A 16,575-nucleotide genomic window follows, 5' to 3' on the forward strand; every position below is an offset into this window, starting at 1 on the left:
TCTGGTCAATCTAGCAGTGGACGGCCCGTTGCGTCTCGGCCATCTACCAAAACTTCTTCACCAAGATCCCATATTTTCAGATCAGGCAGCTAGGCTCACGAGAGGAAGTGTTTAAGAGGAAAGGGTATTCAGAGGATGTCATTTCCACTCTGCTGCAAGCTAGGATGCCTTCCACATCCATAGCGTATGTGAGGATATGGAGAGTTTTTGAGTCTTGGTGCGCAGAGAAGGGGGTTAAACCTACTCGAGCGTCCATGGCGTACATTTTAATCTTCTTGCGACGAGGTTTGGTGAAGGATTTGGCCTTTAACTCCCTCAGCATACAGGTGGCATTGTTGGGCTGTTCTCGAGGCAAGGTACAGGGAGCGGCCTTAGCTGCATATCCTGATGTGGTGCATTTGCTCGGGGGTGGGGGGGGGGGGGGGGGGCAAAGCATTTGCGTCTTCCAGTGCGGAAGTTGTGTCCCTCCTGGAGCCTTAGCTTAGTTCTTAAAGGGATGTGTACGGCTCCATTTGAGCCTCTTAGAAGGGCTACTATGAAAGATCTCACTTTGAAGGTTGTTTTTCTGGTGGCAATCTTTTCTGCCCGAAGGATTTCGGAGCTTCAAGCTTTGTCATGTAGTGATCCCTTTTTGAGAATTACAGATTCCAGAGTCTCATTGCATACGGTTCCTTCCTTTCTTCCGAAAGTGGTGTTGTCTTTTCACTTGAGTCAGTCAGTAGAACTGCTGGCCTTTCCAAACCTGAATGCAACGCCTTATGCAAGGGAGTTACAACTTTTGAATGTAAAGCGGGCTCTGGAAGGGAGACAAAACCCAGGAGTCTGGACTGATCTCTGGTATTCCAGGAATGAAAATTAGCAGATAAGAACCAATTTTCATTTAAATCTAGCCATCTTAAATATAGCCAGCTATATTTAAATCCACTATCCCAGTTAGAGGTAGTTGGCTAACTACTGTCCCCAAACATACCCCTGTCACCAGAACATCCAGAATTTGAATGGCTATTTATAGCCTCCTAGTTGTATTAGGCACAGTTTAGTCACTCAGCGGTGGTAGATTCTGACAGGGGCTTATCTAGCTGTTCAACTCCTGAAATTTGGTGGCTAGACCTTTTGAAAATCTATCAAAAGGTAAGGCCACAAAATAGCGCAGAAAATGGTATATGTGCCGCAGAATACCTCTGCACTACAGCACATCCCATAACAAGCAGGTTCATGAATCAGAGTATACGTGTTGTACAACAGGATTGACTGAGGCGGATTATCATAAATAAATAAATCTACATACCCGGTCGCCATATTGGAGCATGCTCGATGCTAGCTGCCACCGATAGCATGGCTTTCTCTCTCTCACGCTCTCTTTCCCGCTCCCGGTCGGAAGAAGTTGCGCCTGTCTGTTTGCTCACATGCGCGGAGCTTCCTGCTATGAAAAGAACTCCATGAAGCCTGCCGCCATATTAACATGCCCTTAGTTACATGAGTCCTGCCCTTTCAAGAAGAATATCTGCATTAGTTTATTTTCCTTTATAACAATTTTAATTGGAGTGCTGAGCATAACAGAAATACAGGGTTCCTTATTCAAAGGAGTTTGACTGCTCTGAATTAGCTGGCTAAGTTGTTAGCCAGCTAAACCCTTAGCTGGATAAGTCAGGGGCAGGCCAGGGGCATTTCAGGGTGCAGCAAAGTTATCCAGGTAACTTAGCTGGATAGCACAGATATACAGTGCTACCCAGCTAAGTTAGATAACTTTAGGACTGCGTCCGAGAAATCCTAAAGTTATCTGGGTATGTATGAGTAACTGGATAACTTGATCCTTGACAGATTATTTTCAGAATATACTAGATTAAGTATATATTAAAAAAAAAAAAAATTCTGGGTCCACCCCCCCCCCCCCCAAATATTTTAAAATATGCACAGGTATAGTGCCTGATCCTCCCTGCCACCCTCTTACACTACACCTTAAAAACAAAAAAAAGATGTGGGCTATAGTAACTCAAGGCCGGCTCCTTTCTCCTTCCAAAATATTTACATTAAAGGCATAGAGCCCCCGCCTGCCCCCCCCCCCCTTCACCCCAAACCGCCTCACTACCCTCCTGGCCACTTCCAGCAGATGGATTTGGAAATCCCCTTCCAACAAACACATGAAGACAGTGGGGAAAACAACAAAAGAAATCAGCTCACTAGTGTACCTTTCAGCAAAGAGGTGGAAAAGGAAACCGGGAACATCAACGAGCCAAGGAAAAATATCTGGAAAGCTATAAGCACAAATGCTTTTAGTCTGGGCAATAAAGTTCCAGATCTGGTGAAGACAGACTTGGATATTGCTGCTGCTATGGAGACATGGCGCAATGAATTTTATGAATGGAATAGGGACATATTGAGCTATAATCTATTTAAGGAGGATAGAAATGACAGAAAAAGGAGAAAAGTAGCTCTTATGTAGCATCAAAGCAACTGAAATGCAAGGAGGCATGGGGAAAGGAGGAGGTACAGTGAGCCGTCTTAAAAAGATGCAATGGCATTTCCATCTGTGCCAGTGTGGTCTATTGACCTCCAACTCAGGTGGACAAACTGGACAGAGATCTCGCCAAGATGACCAAAAGGTGGGTATGAAGTGGGGGGGAGAAGCCATTGGTTGGAGAGTTTAAAGTGCTTGATATGGATTGGATTATCCCTTCTGCTCAGTCGGTAATAAGTGGAGAGATCGTGGATGCCCTTCAAGGAGCTCTGCTCAAACAAATGGTGATGGAATCCATGAGGGGAGGGGAGGGGCGATACTGGACCTGGAACTCACAGAGTCAGGTGCTGCCTTACTGCCCACCTAAGCACCAGTGGCCACCAGGTGGAATGGTTTGATATATAATCACCAAGGCAGACAGAAGTCACATGAAGCCCAAAAGTCCTGCATTTCAAAAATTCTGACTTTGGTACCTTGAAGAGCTTCTGGCAGACTAGGAGAAGATAGGTGAAGTGGGCTAAACTAAAAGGACCTATAAGCAAAGTACATAAAAGTAATAGGAAACTGATATGGCTCTCCAAAGAGGTGGCTGAAAACATATTAAAGCAAAAAGATCAACAGTCACAAAGTACAAAGGATCTTAAAAAGAGGAACACAGGAAAGATTATCTGGGGAAACTGAAAAACACAAAGAAAGAAATCAGGATGACAAAAGCATGAGTGGAAGTAAAGTTTACTAAAGAGGTAAAGCAATGTGACAAAACATTTTTCAGGTTATGGCAGAGAAAGAAGGAAGGCCAGAGATGGAATTGTAAGACTGAGAGGAGACAAGAAGCAATGTGTGAAGAGAAAAGAGGAAAAAGCAGAAAATATAAGCAAATGCTTCTGTTTGGTGTTCTTTGGAGTTGACTTTGGACTGTTGCTGATCGGGAAGGGTACATATGGGAATGGATTAGATACCGTGCTATTTACAGACCAAAGAGTTTGCATGGAAGAAGACACACAAAGCGGACAAAGCCATGGGACTAGATGAGATGCATGATATTAAGGGAGCTCAGAAAGGTTCTGGCAGGTCCGCTCAAGGACTGGATTAGAAATTGGTTGGCTGATGGTTGACAGAGGGTTGTCGTAAATGGAATTCACTGAGAAGTGAGATGATCAATGGAGTGCCTCAGGGACTGGTTTTAGGGCAGATTCTGCACAATATCTTTGGGAGCGATATTGTGGAGGGGTCCGAAGAAAAAGATTTTTTGTAGATGACACTAAGATTTGCAACAGAATGGACACCCCTGAAATACGAGATAGAATAAGTGATCTACAAAAGCTTGAGGAGTGGTTGAATACTTGGCAGTTAAGATTCAATGACAAAAGGAGCAGTGTCACGCATTTGGGGTGCAGAAATGTGATGGAGGGTGAGAAACTGATGTGCATGGACCAGGAGAGAGACCTCAGGGAGACAGTGTCTGGTGAAATGAAGACAGCAAAGCAGCATGACAAGATGGTGGCTAAGTCCAGAGGGACACTGGGCTGCATACAGGAAAAATGAGATGGTCTGCACAGGTCATTGGTGAAGTCTCACTTGGAGTAGTGTGCTCAGTTCTGGAGGCAGCAACTCAAAAAAACACAAAACAAAAAAACGGGATAGAAGCAGTTCAGAGAAAAGCCACCAAAATGGTGCAGTGTATGCACCAAAACACATATGAAACTTGAGGACCTAATTATAATACCATAAAAGAGAGGCGAAATGGGGAGGGGGGGGAGGGGGGGGAGGGGGAGACATACAATACAGACTTTAAAATACCTAAAAGGTACAGTATTAAAATGCAAAAAACTCCCAAACCTTTTCCAATAGAAAGGAAGCTGAAGAACTAGGGGTCATGATACGAAGCTGCACTGGGGTAGACTCTGGATCACCACCAGAAAATATTTGTTCACAGAGGCGGCGGCGAAAACAAAAACGGTGGCAGAATTCAAAATGATGTGGGATAAACAGAGGATCCCCAGTGGCAAGAGGATGGGAATGATGCACTGATGTAATGGTAACTTTTCTGTATGGGGGTAACCTAAGACTTACAGTTACAACCCTAAATACCTTGCTGGGCAGAGCGGATAGGACAGTTTGGTCTTTATCTGCCATCATTTCCTAGGTTACAATAAATTCAGTTGGTCCAGCATGTGTAATGCAAGCACCATGCAGAACCAAGAGCTAGTGAAGCACTGTTAGGCATCTTTAGCAGTAACTTCTGGAACACCACAAGAGTTTCAGTACATCTGATCAAAGCTGTAGAGCAACCTGCAGCAGATTCTGTGCATCAGTTCAGAATCCCCCAAAGTCGAAAAAGAGTCAGCTTGGGCTCTACCTGGGGAGAGCGGGGAGCTGCCGTGTCGATTGCTGAAAGCTTGAGGGGCGCCAGGGATGTACGTGATTCGGTCCATGGAGGCAGCGGATGCGCCAGTCTGGGGCATAAGGACAGGCAAATGTGGCACCTGAGACAAGTCAATTATTCCTGGAGGAAGACAAAAAGCAATGGCCCGTTAGACAACCAAAAACAGAGACCGTGGCTAGAGCACAGTCAACATAAAAAGATCATTCCTGACACAGTAGGTTTCCAAGATGAGATGGCATACAGGCATGCATTAACGATGCTCAACAGGTGCTACAATCTGTTAAAGGAAATGGAGGATCACTAATACCCTTCCCGCCTCCTATCACCAGTGAAGTTGCAATTACAATAAAGCCAATGAACTGAACGGAATTTCACATAATTGCTGCACAACTGGCTACAAATGCATGCTTTTTTTGTTGTTACTTTCCTCTAAATTAGTACTTTGAGAAATAAGTTAGGTACTTAGAAAATGGCTGGATCTGATGATCCTGAGGCTCTTCTGCATAGAACAAACACTCAAACTAATGCATATTAGAGCTGGGGTGTGCATGGGAAAATGTTTCATTTTTCGCTTTGTTTTCCTTTTTTTTTTTTTTCCATTTTGTGTTTCGGTATTTTAGCATATACTAAATAGTTTTAGCGTGTATTAGCATGATAGAATAAAACAAAACAGTTTTGGGTTGGGGTTTTTTTTGTCATTTTGGATGGGAAATGAGACAAAAAAAGCTTGACAAACAGTCATTTCCCTGTTTAAAAATTATACTAGAATCCAACTCAGAGAGACATAGGGAGGGTAATTTTCAAACAGAAAGCATGTGTGTTAAGTGCAGACTTTGTCCAAACTCCGCCCACTTAAAACACCACTGCTCAGTCTGCACAAGAGTTGAGTATAAAACGTGCATACTTTTACAAACGCTCAGTTGTGGCCTATTTTAGTACACCCATTTACATGCATAAAACTGGCACAGCCTACTTTCTCAGTAGAGTGACAATCACTTGGGCTATTTTATTTTGTTTTAATGGAAAGATCCTTTGGGCTCAATTTAAATCTCTTGATTCAGGAGTATGTCAGATGCTTTACACACTGGAAAAGCCCAAACCAACCAATCTGATTGGCTCATTCAGGTTCCCCTATGGTACCAAGGCTCGGTAGGTGGGCAACACATGAACGATTTATCATCAACTTTATGGATTTTGTCGTAAGGTTGAAAATACAAAACCAATCCAAAAATCCAATAAAAGATTAGTTAAAAAAAAAAAAAAAAGGTTTAACCTGGGCTGCCTGTGAACAGTATAGTTCGCATTGTATAGTTTTATGTGTTATACTATCATTGTTATTATTATCATTGAAGTTATTTATTGCTCTCACTAAGTTATTTTATTTATTTCCAAGTTAAATCTTCCCTGTTCTCTGTAAGACATAATTCTATATTCTGTCAATTTTTATTGTTACAATGTAAACCGAATTGATTAGTAACTTTGTTACTAGAACTTCGGTATATAAAACTGTTAAATAAATAAATAAATAAATTGTTCACCCCTTGTTCAATGTAAACCGGCATGATACGACCAACCGTGAATGCCGGTATAGAAAAGCACAAATAAATAAACAGTAGTGATCCAGAATAGCACAAACACATATATAAAATAGGTGAAGGGGTTAGATTTTGAGCATGTTATTTGCTTCTTGAAGAGATGTTATAAAATAAAATTACAAGAAAATAACTGAACTAAAATACAGTGAATTGTGTCTAATCCAGAGTCATGTATATAATGAACATCGTCTTAATAGTACGATTGCTGGTCTCTTATGCTAGGATAAACAAACATATGTAACTAGACAATCGGGACAGAAATGCTTCAAGTTACAGACTACTCTTTTGGAATTATTTAATATATTTACAAATGGGGAGATATGAAACCTGGATTCTGACCATGCAGGGGGCAACATTCAAAACATTTTAAATGCGAAAAACGAGTATCTACCCTTGAAACAAACCAAACAAACAAAAGCTTTAAATGTGCTTCACCCCCCCCCCCCCCAAGTGAGGATAAAATACGGGCTCTGTTTTACAATGCGCATTATTTTATCCGTATGAAAAAAAGGGGAAGACTTAAGCTGAGCGAAGCCAAAGCACTGGCAGGGATTTAAAGTCCAAATCTATGCACATACTTTGCACCTGCTCCCATGTGGGTATTGAAATTGAGTGAGCCGTTTGAATTTTGAAAGAGAAGATCTGCGGGGGTCCTTCCCTTTTGAAAAGAGCAGGTTTACTCACCGTAAACAGTTTTCCGTAGATAGCAAATGAAATAGCCATGCTGTTAGGACATCCTCCTTGCCACTAGATGGCGGAGCTCTCAAAGCTGAAAACTGATCTTTGTCAGTGAGGCGCTCCTGCTTGCATGATCCCACACTGCCTCAAAGTCTCCTCAGTCCGTATCAAAGCAAGACAAGATGCAAGTGATAAACTGCCTGGGGAGGCGGGAGGATCAGCATGGCTAATTCATCTGCTATCTATGGGAAATACTGTTTACGACGAGTAAACCTGCTCTTTTATCTTAGATAAGCAGCATGAATTAGCCATGCTGTCTGGAGTCCCCAGCTAATGTATTGAGCGCATATAGCCCATATCATGAACATGTTGTAAACAAGGAAATGCGCTCAAGGCATAGACCATAGGCGGACAGTTTCATGACGTTGTTGTCGCTGTGGTTCAGTCATGTGCTACTGGAAAATTGTGTTTGTCTTGTTTGCTTCATCTGCAGTCTGCCCATGAAGCAGTAGCAGGAGTTTAGCAGATATAGCGAGGACCCTGGGGGTCGCATTGCAAAGTGCCTGGATAGGTCCTTCATGGAGATGATCTAGTGAAGTAAGCACAGTATGGACATGGTGCGTGTCATGGGCTGTGGATAGGGACTCTGTACGCTGTTGATAGTAGAAAAGAATGCAATTCGAGATCCAAGTCAGTGTGTGTACCTGAAGACAGAGTGTTTCGGGCATTCGGTTAAAGGAGACATAGAGCTGTGGGGCTCTGATTTCGGAAGTAGAGTGACATCGTGAAAAAGCGAATGTTTTGTTACAAAACAGCGTATGAGATTAAGTTTGCCCTGTTAGGCTCGAGGTTTTGGGAAAAACCTGGTGGGCGGTTCCGAAACACAGTTCCGAAATGCTCTTGAGTGAGGAAGGCGGGATGCGTACGTAGCGAACCCTGCCATGGTGAAAAATTTGATCAGGCGGTTAGCCTACTAGGGGTTGCAGATCGGTGATTCACCTGGCAGAGGTGAGGGCAACCGAAAAAAGGCAGTCTTTAAGAGAGGCAACATGGCATAAGAAGTGTGCAGCGGCTCTTATAGAGGGAGTATGGACATGCCCTGACACCTTGTCCATATCCCATGGGATTTATGGGTTTTCGGGCCGGATCCAGAGACCCCGACATGAACTCTGAGTTGAGCGGGGAACAGATATTGGATTTATATTGATGGGGTATGGTATATGGTACTGAATTATGCCTACACCAAAGCTGGTCCAAAGGCTCCATATAACCAGGCCTCAAAAACTCTCCACACCTGACATATGCCATAGGCATGAATGGCCTCCTAGCCTGAAGTAACATGGCAATAACTGGCTCAGAGTATCCCTTCAGTCTCTCAAAAGCCAAGCCGTGAGACAAAAGCGATCCGCTCGATTCAAGAAGAAAGGTCCTTGTCGCAGCAGCCCTGGCAGATGAGCTAATCTGAGGGGCACGTCTACTGCGAGAGAAATCCAGTCTGCGAATCACAGTGATGCGGCCAATCCAGTGCCACCAGCACAACGCTTCTCTATGTGCCACAATATGCGGCCTATTAATGGCCATGGAGGAAAGACGTACAGCAGAATCCCTGTTGGCCATGGAAAAACCAGAGTGTCTATTCCCTTGGCTCCAACCTCTCACCGGTGACTGAAAATCTGCACCGCCTTCGCAGTGCTCCGTGATGCCATCAGATCCAGCTGGTGACCGCCCCAGCAGGAACGAATAAGGTCAAAGGCCTGTGCTGACAACTTCCATTCCCCAGAGTCCAACTGCTGCTGCTGACCTAGTCCATAGTCCACTCTGACCACATGCATTGCCACTATTCCTTCCATATGCTACTCCGCCCAGACAAAAAGCTCCTGGGACTCCCGAGTCATAGCTCGGCTCTTCATCCCGCCCTGGTGGTTGATATATGCCATTGTATTGTCTGAGAATACTCTCGCCACTCGTCCCCGGACCTTAGGCAGGAAAAACATCAATGCCCTGTGAATCGTTCTCGTTTCCAAACAATTGATCAACCAGGTTGCTTCCGCAGGTGACCATCGACCTTGGGCCGTCCACCCCTAACAGATCACCCCCAAAACAACTGAGGCTGGCATCTGTGGTCACCACCACCCAGTCTGGAGTTTCCAATCCCACCCCCTTCTTCAAATTGTGGCAATATAGCCACCACGAGACACTGGATCTGAATACTTCCTACAGCGGTAAAGGCTGCTGTTGCTCCTCTGGCAATGGATTCCAATGGGACAACAGCGCCATCTGAAGAGGCCACATGTGAGCAAAGGCCCATGGCACCAAATCTAGCATAGATGCCATAGAACCCAGAACCTGTAAATAATCCCATGTCCTGGGAACTGGAAGATGAGAAACAAACTATTTGAGACTGGATCTTTGTCACCCTCTCTGGGGTAAGAAAGACTCTACCAACCTGGGTATCAAAGCGAGCTCCTAGATATTCCAATGACTGGGTTGGCACTAGATGACCCTTACACAAGAGAATCACTCAGCCCAGCAACTGCATGTTCATCACCCGGCACACACCTGATGACATTCCCTTGCAGTCTTCGCCTGGACGAGTCAGTCATCCAGATAAGGGTGGACAAGAAATCCCCTCCTGTCTCAGGGCCACCACTACCATCACCATCACTTTCGTGAATACTAGCCCGAAGGAAAGAGCCCGAAATTAGAAATACTGCCTCAGAGCCATGAATCGCAAAAACTTCTGATGTTCCTCCCGAATGGCTATATGCAGATAGGCTTCTGTCAGATTCATGGATGCCAGAAACTCTCCTCTCTGGACCGCTGCAATTACCGTAAGAAGTAACTCCATCCGAAAACATTGACTTTCTAGAAGTCAAGAATGGGCCAAAATGTGCCCTCCTTCTTGGGAATGACGAAATAGAGTACCTTCCTCGCCCTCTTTGCAGTGGAAGAATCAGTACAAATGCATCCAGACTTTGCAAGAGGTGCAATGTATCCCATACTGCCTCTCATTTGGTTCAGGACACGCAGTGGGATGCCATGAAGACCTCTCTCATTGGACGAGAAAATTCTAAAGCGTAGCCTTCTATCACCTCTAGAACCCACTGGTCCGATGTGATCTTGATCCATTCCTTTAACAGGGATAACCTCCCTCCTACAGCTTCCACTGAAGAGTGGCTAGCCTGACTTTATTGCAAGGTCTTCCCTCCTCCAGTCCCCTGACCGGAACCGTCCCTGGAGTCCTATGGGACCCCCAAAAGGACTGCTGTCTTCCTGAGGTCTGCTCCTGATCCAATACTGCAGCACTCCTACCAGACCGAAACTGCCTCATATCCCGAAAACAGGACCACGGCGGAAAGGTCTTCTTCACACTTTTCTTATCCTCTGGCAACTTATTCCCTTTGGACTCTCCTATGCTTCATCAGCTGCACAAGGTCCTCTCTAAACAGTTTTCCCTTGAAAGGAAGATTATACAGAAGAGACTTAAAGCACACATCCACCGACCACTTACGTAACCACAGGAGTCTCCTCACTGTTACTGCTAAGACGATAGTCCTGGTTGGCATCCAGACCAAATCATACAAGGCATCCGCCACATAGGCCACCAGCGCACACATCCACCGACCACTTATGTAACCACAGGAGTCTCCTCACTGTTACCGCTAAGACGATAGTCCTGGTTGGCATCCAGACCAAATCATACAAGGCATCCGCCACATAGGCCACCCCAGCCTCCAACCAGGGTGCCTGCTTAGAGTCCACTGAGCTGGTCTCATACTCCTGAGCCTTCTGCACCCAATGCAAACATGCCCTCTGCATCAGGCTAGCACAGATTGCTACCTGGAGATTCAAGGCTGAAACTTCAAACATCCTTTTTAACTGAATTTCCAGCATGCAGCTATAATATCCTTTAGTGCAGCAGATCCTGCCACTGGGATAGTTGTCTTCTTAGTGACCGCTGAGACCGTTGCATCCACCTTTGGCAGCTTCAAGAGCTCTAAGGTCTCCTCCATCAGTAGATACAACTTCAAAACCACCTTACTGATCTTCAAGCTGGCCTCCGGAGTATCCCACGCATGGTTCACCAGCTTCTTCACCTTCTTGGGCAACAGAAAAGCCTTTGGCGGACCCCGCAGTCCATCCAGAATTGGGTACATCACTTATAATCAGAATCCTCCTGGGTAACCTTGATTCCCAGCTCTTCCAAGACATATAGGATGAGAGGCTCAACTCTTCCTTCTGGAACTGGACAACCCTTGAGTAATCTCCTTCCGTAACCGATACCTAATCTGGGTCACCCACATCCTTACTTGTCCCTGGGACGTCAACCGGAACGCCCGTTACGAGGTCCTCTCCCAGGTCATCTCCTGCCACTAGCAGATCATCTGAATCCTGTAAATCCTCAGCATCACTAACCCCCCTCCTGCGAGGGGCACGCCAACCCCAGGTAAGAAGCAGTCCCTGACCCCCCAGCAGGGGCCAACTTGGACCTCTTAGAGCAACACTGCGGCTTTCCCCCTCCCAGGGGCTACTTCTCCACTGCTCCCCACCTGGCCAAATAGGCCTAGAAGCAGTACAAATTCCACTGAAAAATCCTTTGGATCATTATCTGGGTCCTCACCCAGATCCTCCCCTCACAAAATCCTCCCTGAAGACTGCATCATTGGAGAAAGCGGAGGAGGGGAATCCCTGGATTCTGCAGACGCTGTCTTGTCTGCCACGTGCCTCGACAAAGATCGCTGCGCTCTCAGCCCCCCTGGGAGCATCTGCCACCGGCCCTGCCGAGTGAGTGACCCTCTAGCTCTCTACAGCCTCCGCAGAGGTTCCAATACCTCCTGAGGCACAGACACTGCAAAGCGCGGCTGCATTAACATGAGCACACCACAAGATGCAAGCCTGACAGGCTCTCCCATGCTGAGATGCCGGCGCCATCGGGCCTACCACGTGGGCACACTCATGCAAACTGTGCAATGGAAAAACTCCTGCAACGGATCCTCGGCATCGTCAGGAACTCAAAACAAACTTCTCCCCACTGCGATCTCTGACCAGCAGCAGTTCCACCCGATTGGCCACTTCTTTTGCCTTTTTTTTCCCCAAAAGGAGCCAGAGCACTAGAGAAAAAAAAAAAAAAAACCTACCCTGAAAAAAAAAAAAAGTATACTTTCTGCTGTTCGCTGGGAGCAAGGACCCCTGGCTATCAGGCCCCCAGGATGGTGCGGGCAGAGCCAGTCCAGGGATTACCAACCCTCCCCACCCCCCACTCAGGCTCCACCTGAGGGATGGTCCATGAAGGCATCTAACACCTCAGGGAACACGCCATGCTATTTTGTGTCTCTGGAAATTCTCTTCCTCTGTTTTTCTTTTTTAAACTACTCTCACTCTGACTGCAGGTTTGCACCTCTACCATCTGCTGGAGACAGAGAAATACTGAGGGACTGCAGGTGGCACTTTTGGATATACAGCAGTGCTTCAAAGTTTCTGTTTTTTGCCTCCATCTGCTGGCAGAACGCAAAACCCACTTGTCTGGACTGATCTGGGGTACGAACAGGAACTTGTACAATGCACAAGTATGAATTATTTTGTCTTGGTGGTTTGTACATACTACTGTAAGCATGGCAATTTGTTAAACAATTACAAAAAAAAATCAACAATATTTTTATAAACATTGACAGTTTGTCCAAGAAATTCAACCATTCTTCTATAGGGCTGTACTGATAGTTCTGAATTACAGAACCCAGATCACATGTGATGAAGACTAAAACTGGGGGTGGTGGTCAGTGCTTCTAATGTAAAGTGGCTTGTCCAATGAATGACAAGGTAAGGGTGAAGTGTCTCCATGTTAATAATAGTTAAAATTAGAAACTGCTATGAAATTCAGTAAATACATCATTAATTAACCAGATCATTTAAGGGCATTGTTAAAATAAACATAAAACTGTCCAGGCTGGGCAACTCATGTGGCGGGAAATAGGTACACATCCTGGATTGGGTCTCCCATTCCCCATGTTGACTGGGGCCTGGGGATGCTGTGAAGGCAGCGTTCTCAGACCCTGGGTCCCAGTCATTGTGCAATGGCGACATCTAGTGGATGCATTTAGGGCTCCTGCCAGCAGGGTTTCAAAGGGAGCTCCAGTGCCTGACCCCCAGCTCAGGACTGTCACTGCAATGACTGGACTAAATTAAGTTGAGAAAGAAAATAGAATCCCATGGGTAACTGTGAATGAAGGTTGCGGCTTCAGGATCCCAGCCCTGGTTTCAACTGAGCCCAAAGGAGCTGGAGGGAACTGCCAAATCAAAAACATATAGAAAACAAACACATACTGTATCACTTTACTGACAAGCATTGGCAGAGTTGTACCGTATACTCAAATCAATAAAGTTCAATACATGCAGACAAGATTTAAGATCTAAGAAACTTCATCTACATATTTCTATGAAAAGCAAGAATTACGCTACACTGGGATGCCATTACTTTTTCTAGTCTGATCTCTTGCACTGGGCCAAAAAACCAATGATAGAAAGTGGAGCCCAATGCACCAACATGAACAGCTGCAGGGACCTGAATCATGCTATTCAAGAAGCCAAACACAAAAAGCCAGTGACAGGTTGCTAGTGCTCATACTTCGAGGACCTGCTGTGTAGTTGAGAGCCAGGGACTGTTCACGAGGTGAAAGACCACGGAGCATGTCTGCTCTTTGGGCCATGGCCGTGGCGGCATTGTGGTGCATCTGCTGAGAGGTGATGTAGTCGTTGATAATGGTTTGCCTGTTCTCCATTGCAGCAGTGTCTGGGTATCCTCGGATGAGGTATGGGGGGTACAGATGAGGATATGTTGGGTTTGGAGTAAGATGCCTGGGAAGGTAGTAAGCAGCTGGAAGAGAAAAAAAATGAATGGTCAATGCTTACTGAGGTCTAGTTCTACAGAACATCACATTTATCTACTGTTGCCTCAACCCCTGACCTCATGATCTTCAGACATTATTAGCATGAAATGGAAGTGCTATACAAAATTTATGGTACACATTAATGATGGGAGACTTCCAAAGCTCCCATTGTGCAATAATTTGAGTTATTCTACTTTCTGCTTTCAGTTCAGCTTAGCCATATTTACACAGGTCCTATAAGCATCCCCTGACTACATCTGACAAGATGCAAAATTCAAGTACGGCCTGTCTACAGTAATTAAATTCACAGTAGAATTCATGAAATGAATAAAACCACGATGCAACAGAATTTTACTTGTTCCCCCTTGGTTTTAAGGGCAGGTTGTGGTTCTTTTTAGAACAGTGGTAACTTGGCCAAACATAAGATTAAAATACTGATTAAAACAGATCTGAAAGGTAAAAACATCCCCAAGACAAAAAGAAGCCATGCCTCCTTTCCCCTGATCCAGTCTATAATACGAGGGCATCATGTTAAAATATAATACCAGCAGAAGATCTGGGGGGATCATGGACACCAAAGTGATCCACAGACAATGATGTTCCTTTCCATGGCCTATCATGAGATTTTGGGCTCTACTCCTTGCCACACATGTCAATATTTTAAAGATTTCCAAGAACAGACCCATTCTAGAGACAAAGCCCTTGCAGTACCATCTTCTCATTACACATTTTGACCTTGGACTCCAGCCTGCGAGAGCAGCATAAGCTCTTTTACCTGCTTCCAGTGGGATTCCCCGTGGAATTGCAGAGGGGTCAAAGGCCAATGGAATGTGTCCACGGTACAAGTCGGCAGTACTCACTCCCCGGAGCAAATGTTCGTACGGGGAAATGGGATGGTGGTGGTCTGGCACATTGGTATGAGGAGACTTGGAATTGGTTAGTTCTCTTGGCGTGGGAGTAGTCCTCCTTTCCTGGGAGACTGGTTTGCCAGTAGTTATGCTTCCTGTGGATAGGACCATAAATTAGCCAAGCAAGTCACTGACAATCTGAACAAAGGATATCTGGTCAAGCCTTAAGAATTATTCTGAGCACAGCAGGAGAATTCCACATCTCTTCTTTTTTGTACAAGATAAGACCAAATGAAAGTGCAAATGTCAATGAATGCAAACTTCCTGAAGTGGTGGATCAAATCTGGTTTTCTTCTTAGGTGGCAGCTGAGAGGGACCCCTCCCCCCCTGTAGGGGTTGCTTGGGTAGAATTTAAGCCACTGCTACCTCTCCCTGCATGCAGTGGGGTAAAACCAAGACTGGATCAATCTATCCTCCAAAAATGGAGCCAGATGATAACTCCAAATGAAAATATACTTCAGCACATGTGTCTACTTGATATAGGAAATTTGGTTCTTACCTGCTAATTTTCATTACTGTAGTTCCACAGATCAGTCCAGACTCCTGGGATTTGCTACCCTTCCAGCAGATGGAGACAGAGAAAGTTTTGCTGACACTGCCACATTACCTGGCGTGCCACCTGCAGTCCCTCAGTATTGACCTGTACCCAAGTCAAGATACCACTGAATATAACTACAGAAAACAATCCCTAAATGAGCAGTAGGAAGAGGAACCTTATAATGGAAAAATCTTTACAACCTTAACATGAGAAACCAAATGAAACCTGTGCCATTCTTCAGTCTATTCACAATAATAGATCGAGCGGACTCTCCAATTCTCCCCACATCAAATGGGCAGGACTCTGGACTGACCCATGGTACTACAGGAACAAAAATTAGCAGGTAAGAACCAATTTTCCTTTCCCTGAACGTACCCAGATCAGTCCAGACTCCTTAGCTTCCCTAAACAGGGTGGGACTGCTATGAGCATCCGGCTCAAAGCACATTTTCACCAAAGCCCATGGCCTCAGAGCCTGGACATCCAAACAATAATGTCTGACAAAAGTATGCAACGATTTCCAAGTAGACGCCCTACAAATCTCGTGGCAATACTTGTTGGCATTTGGCCCAGAATGCCACCTGTGATCAAGTAGAGTAAGCCCTTAACCCCTCAGGAATAGGTTGACCCTGACAGATGGACACCGAACCTATCGCTTCCTTTATCCACTGTGCTATGGTGGACTTTGAAGCCTTATGACCCTTTTTTGTGCCACCCCATAGCACAAAAAGATGATCTGACAGCCGGAAGCTATTAGTGACCTTGAGATATCGCAACAACGCCCGCTTTACATCCAAAAGTTTTAATTCCCTCGAATGAGGTTTTGCTATCCAGGTTTGAAAAGGCCAGCAGTTCTACCAACTGACTCAAGAGAAGACGACACTTTCAGAAGAAAGGAAGGAACCGTACACAATGAGACTTCAGAATCTGTAATTCTCAAAAAGGGATCCCTACATGATAAAGCCTGAAATTCTGAAATCCTTCTAGCAGAATAAACTGCCAACAGGTGAGAACCTTCATAGTTGCCCTCCTAAGAGGCTCAAACGAAGCCGTACACATGCCCTTGAGGACCAAGTTAAGGCTTCAGGAGGGAGACAACTTCTGCACCAGAGGACGCAAATACTTCCCC

General features: G+C 45.3%; 1 protein-coding gene across 1 annotated transcript in view; it reads right to left on the reverse strand.

Moving 5' to 3' along the window:
• Positions 1-16,575, reverse strand: part of NCOR2 (nuclear receptor corepressor 2) — a 545,866-nt gene that overhangs the window by 58,288 nt on the left and 471,003 nt on the right. Inside the window, 4 exon segments of the mRNA XM_029571687.1 lie at positions 1,289-1,420; positions 4,818-4,964; positions 13,740-13,988; positions 14,777-15,004. Coding sequence (XP_029427547.1) covers positions 1,289-1,420; positions 4,818-4,964; positions 13,740-13,988; positions 14,777-15,004 — 756 coding nt within the window.

The sequence above is a fragment of the Rhinatrema bivittatum genome, chromosome 11 (genome assembly GCF_901001135.1).
Source record: "Rhinatrema bivittatum chromosome 11, aRhiBiv1.1, whole genome shotgun sequence".
Lineage (NCBI taxonomy): Eukaryota > Metazoa > Chordata > Amphibia > Gymnophiona > Rhinatrematidae > Rhinatrema > Rhinatrema bivittatum.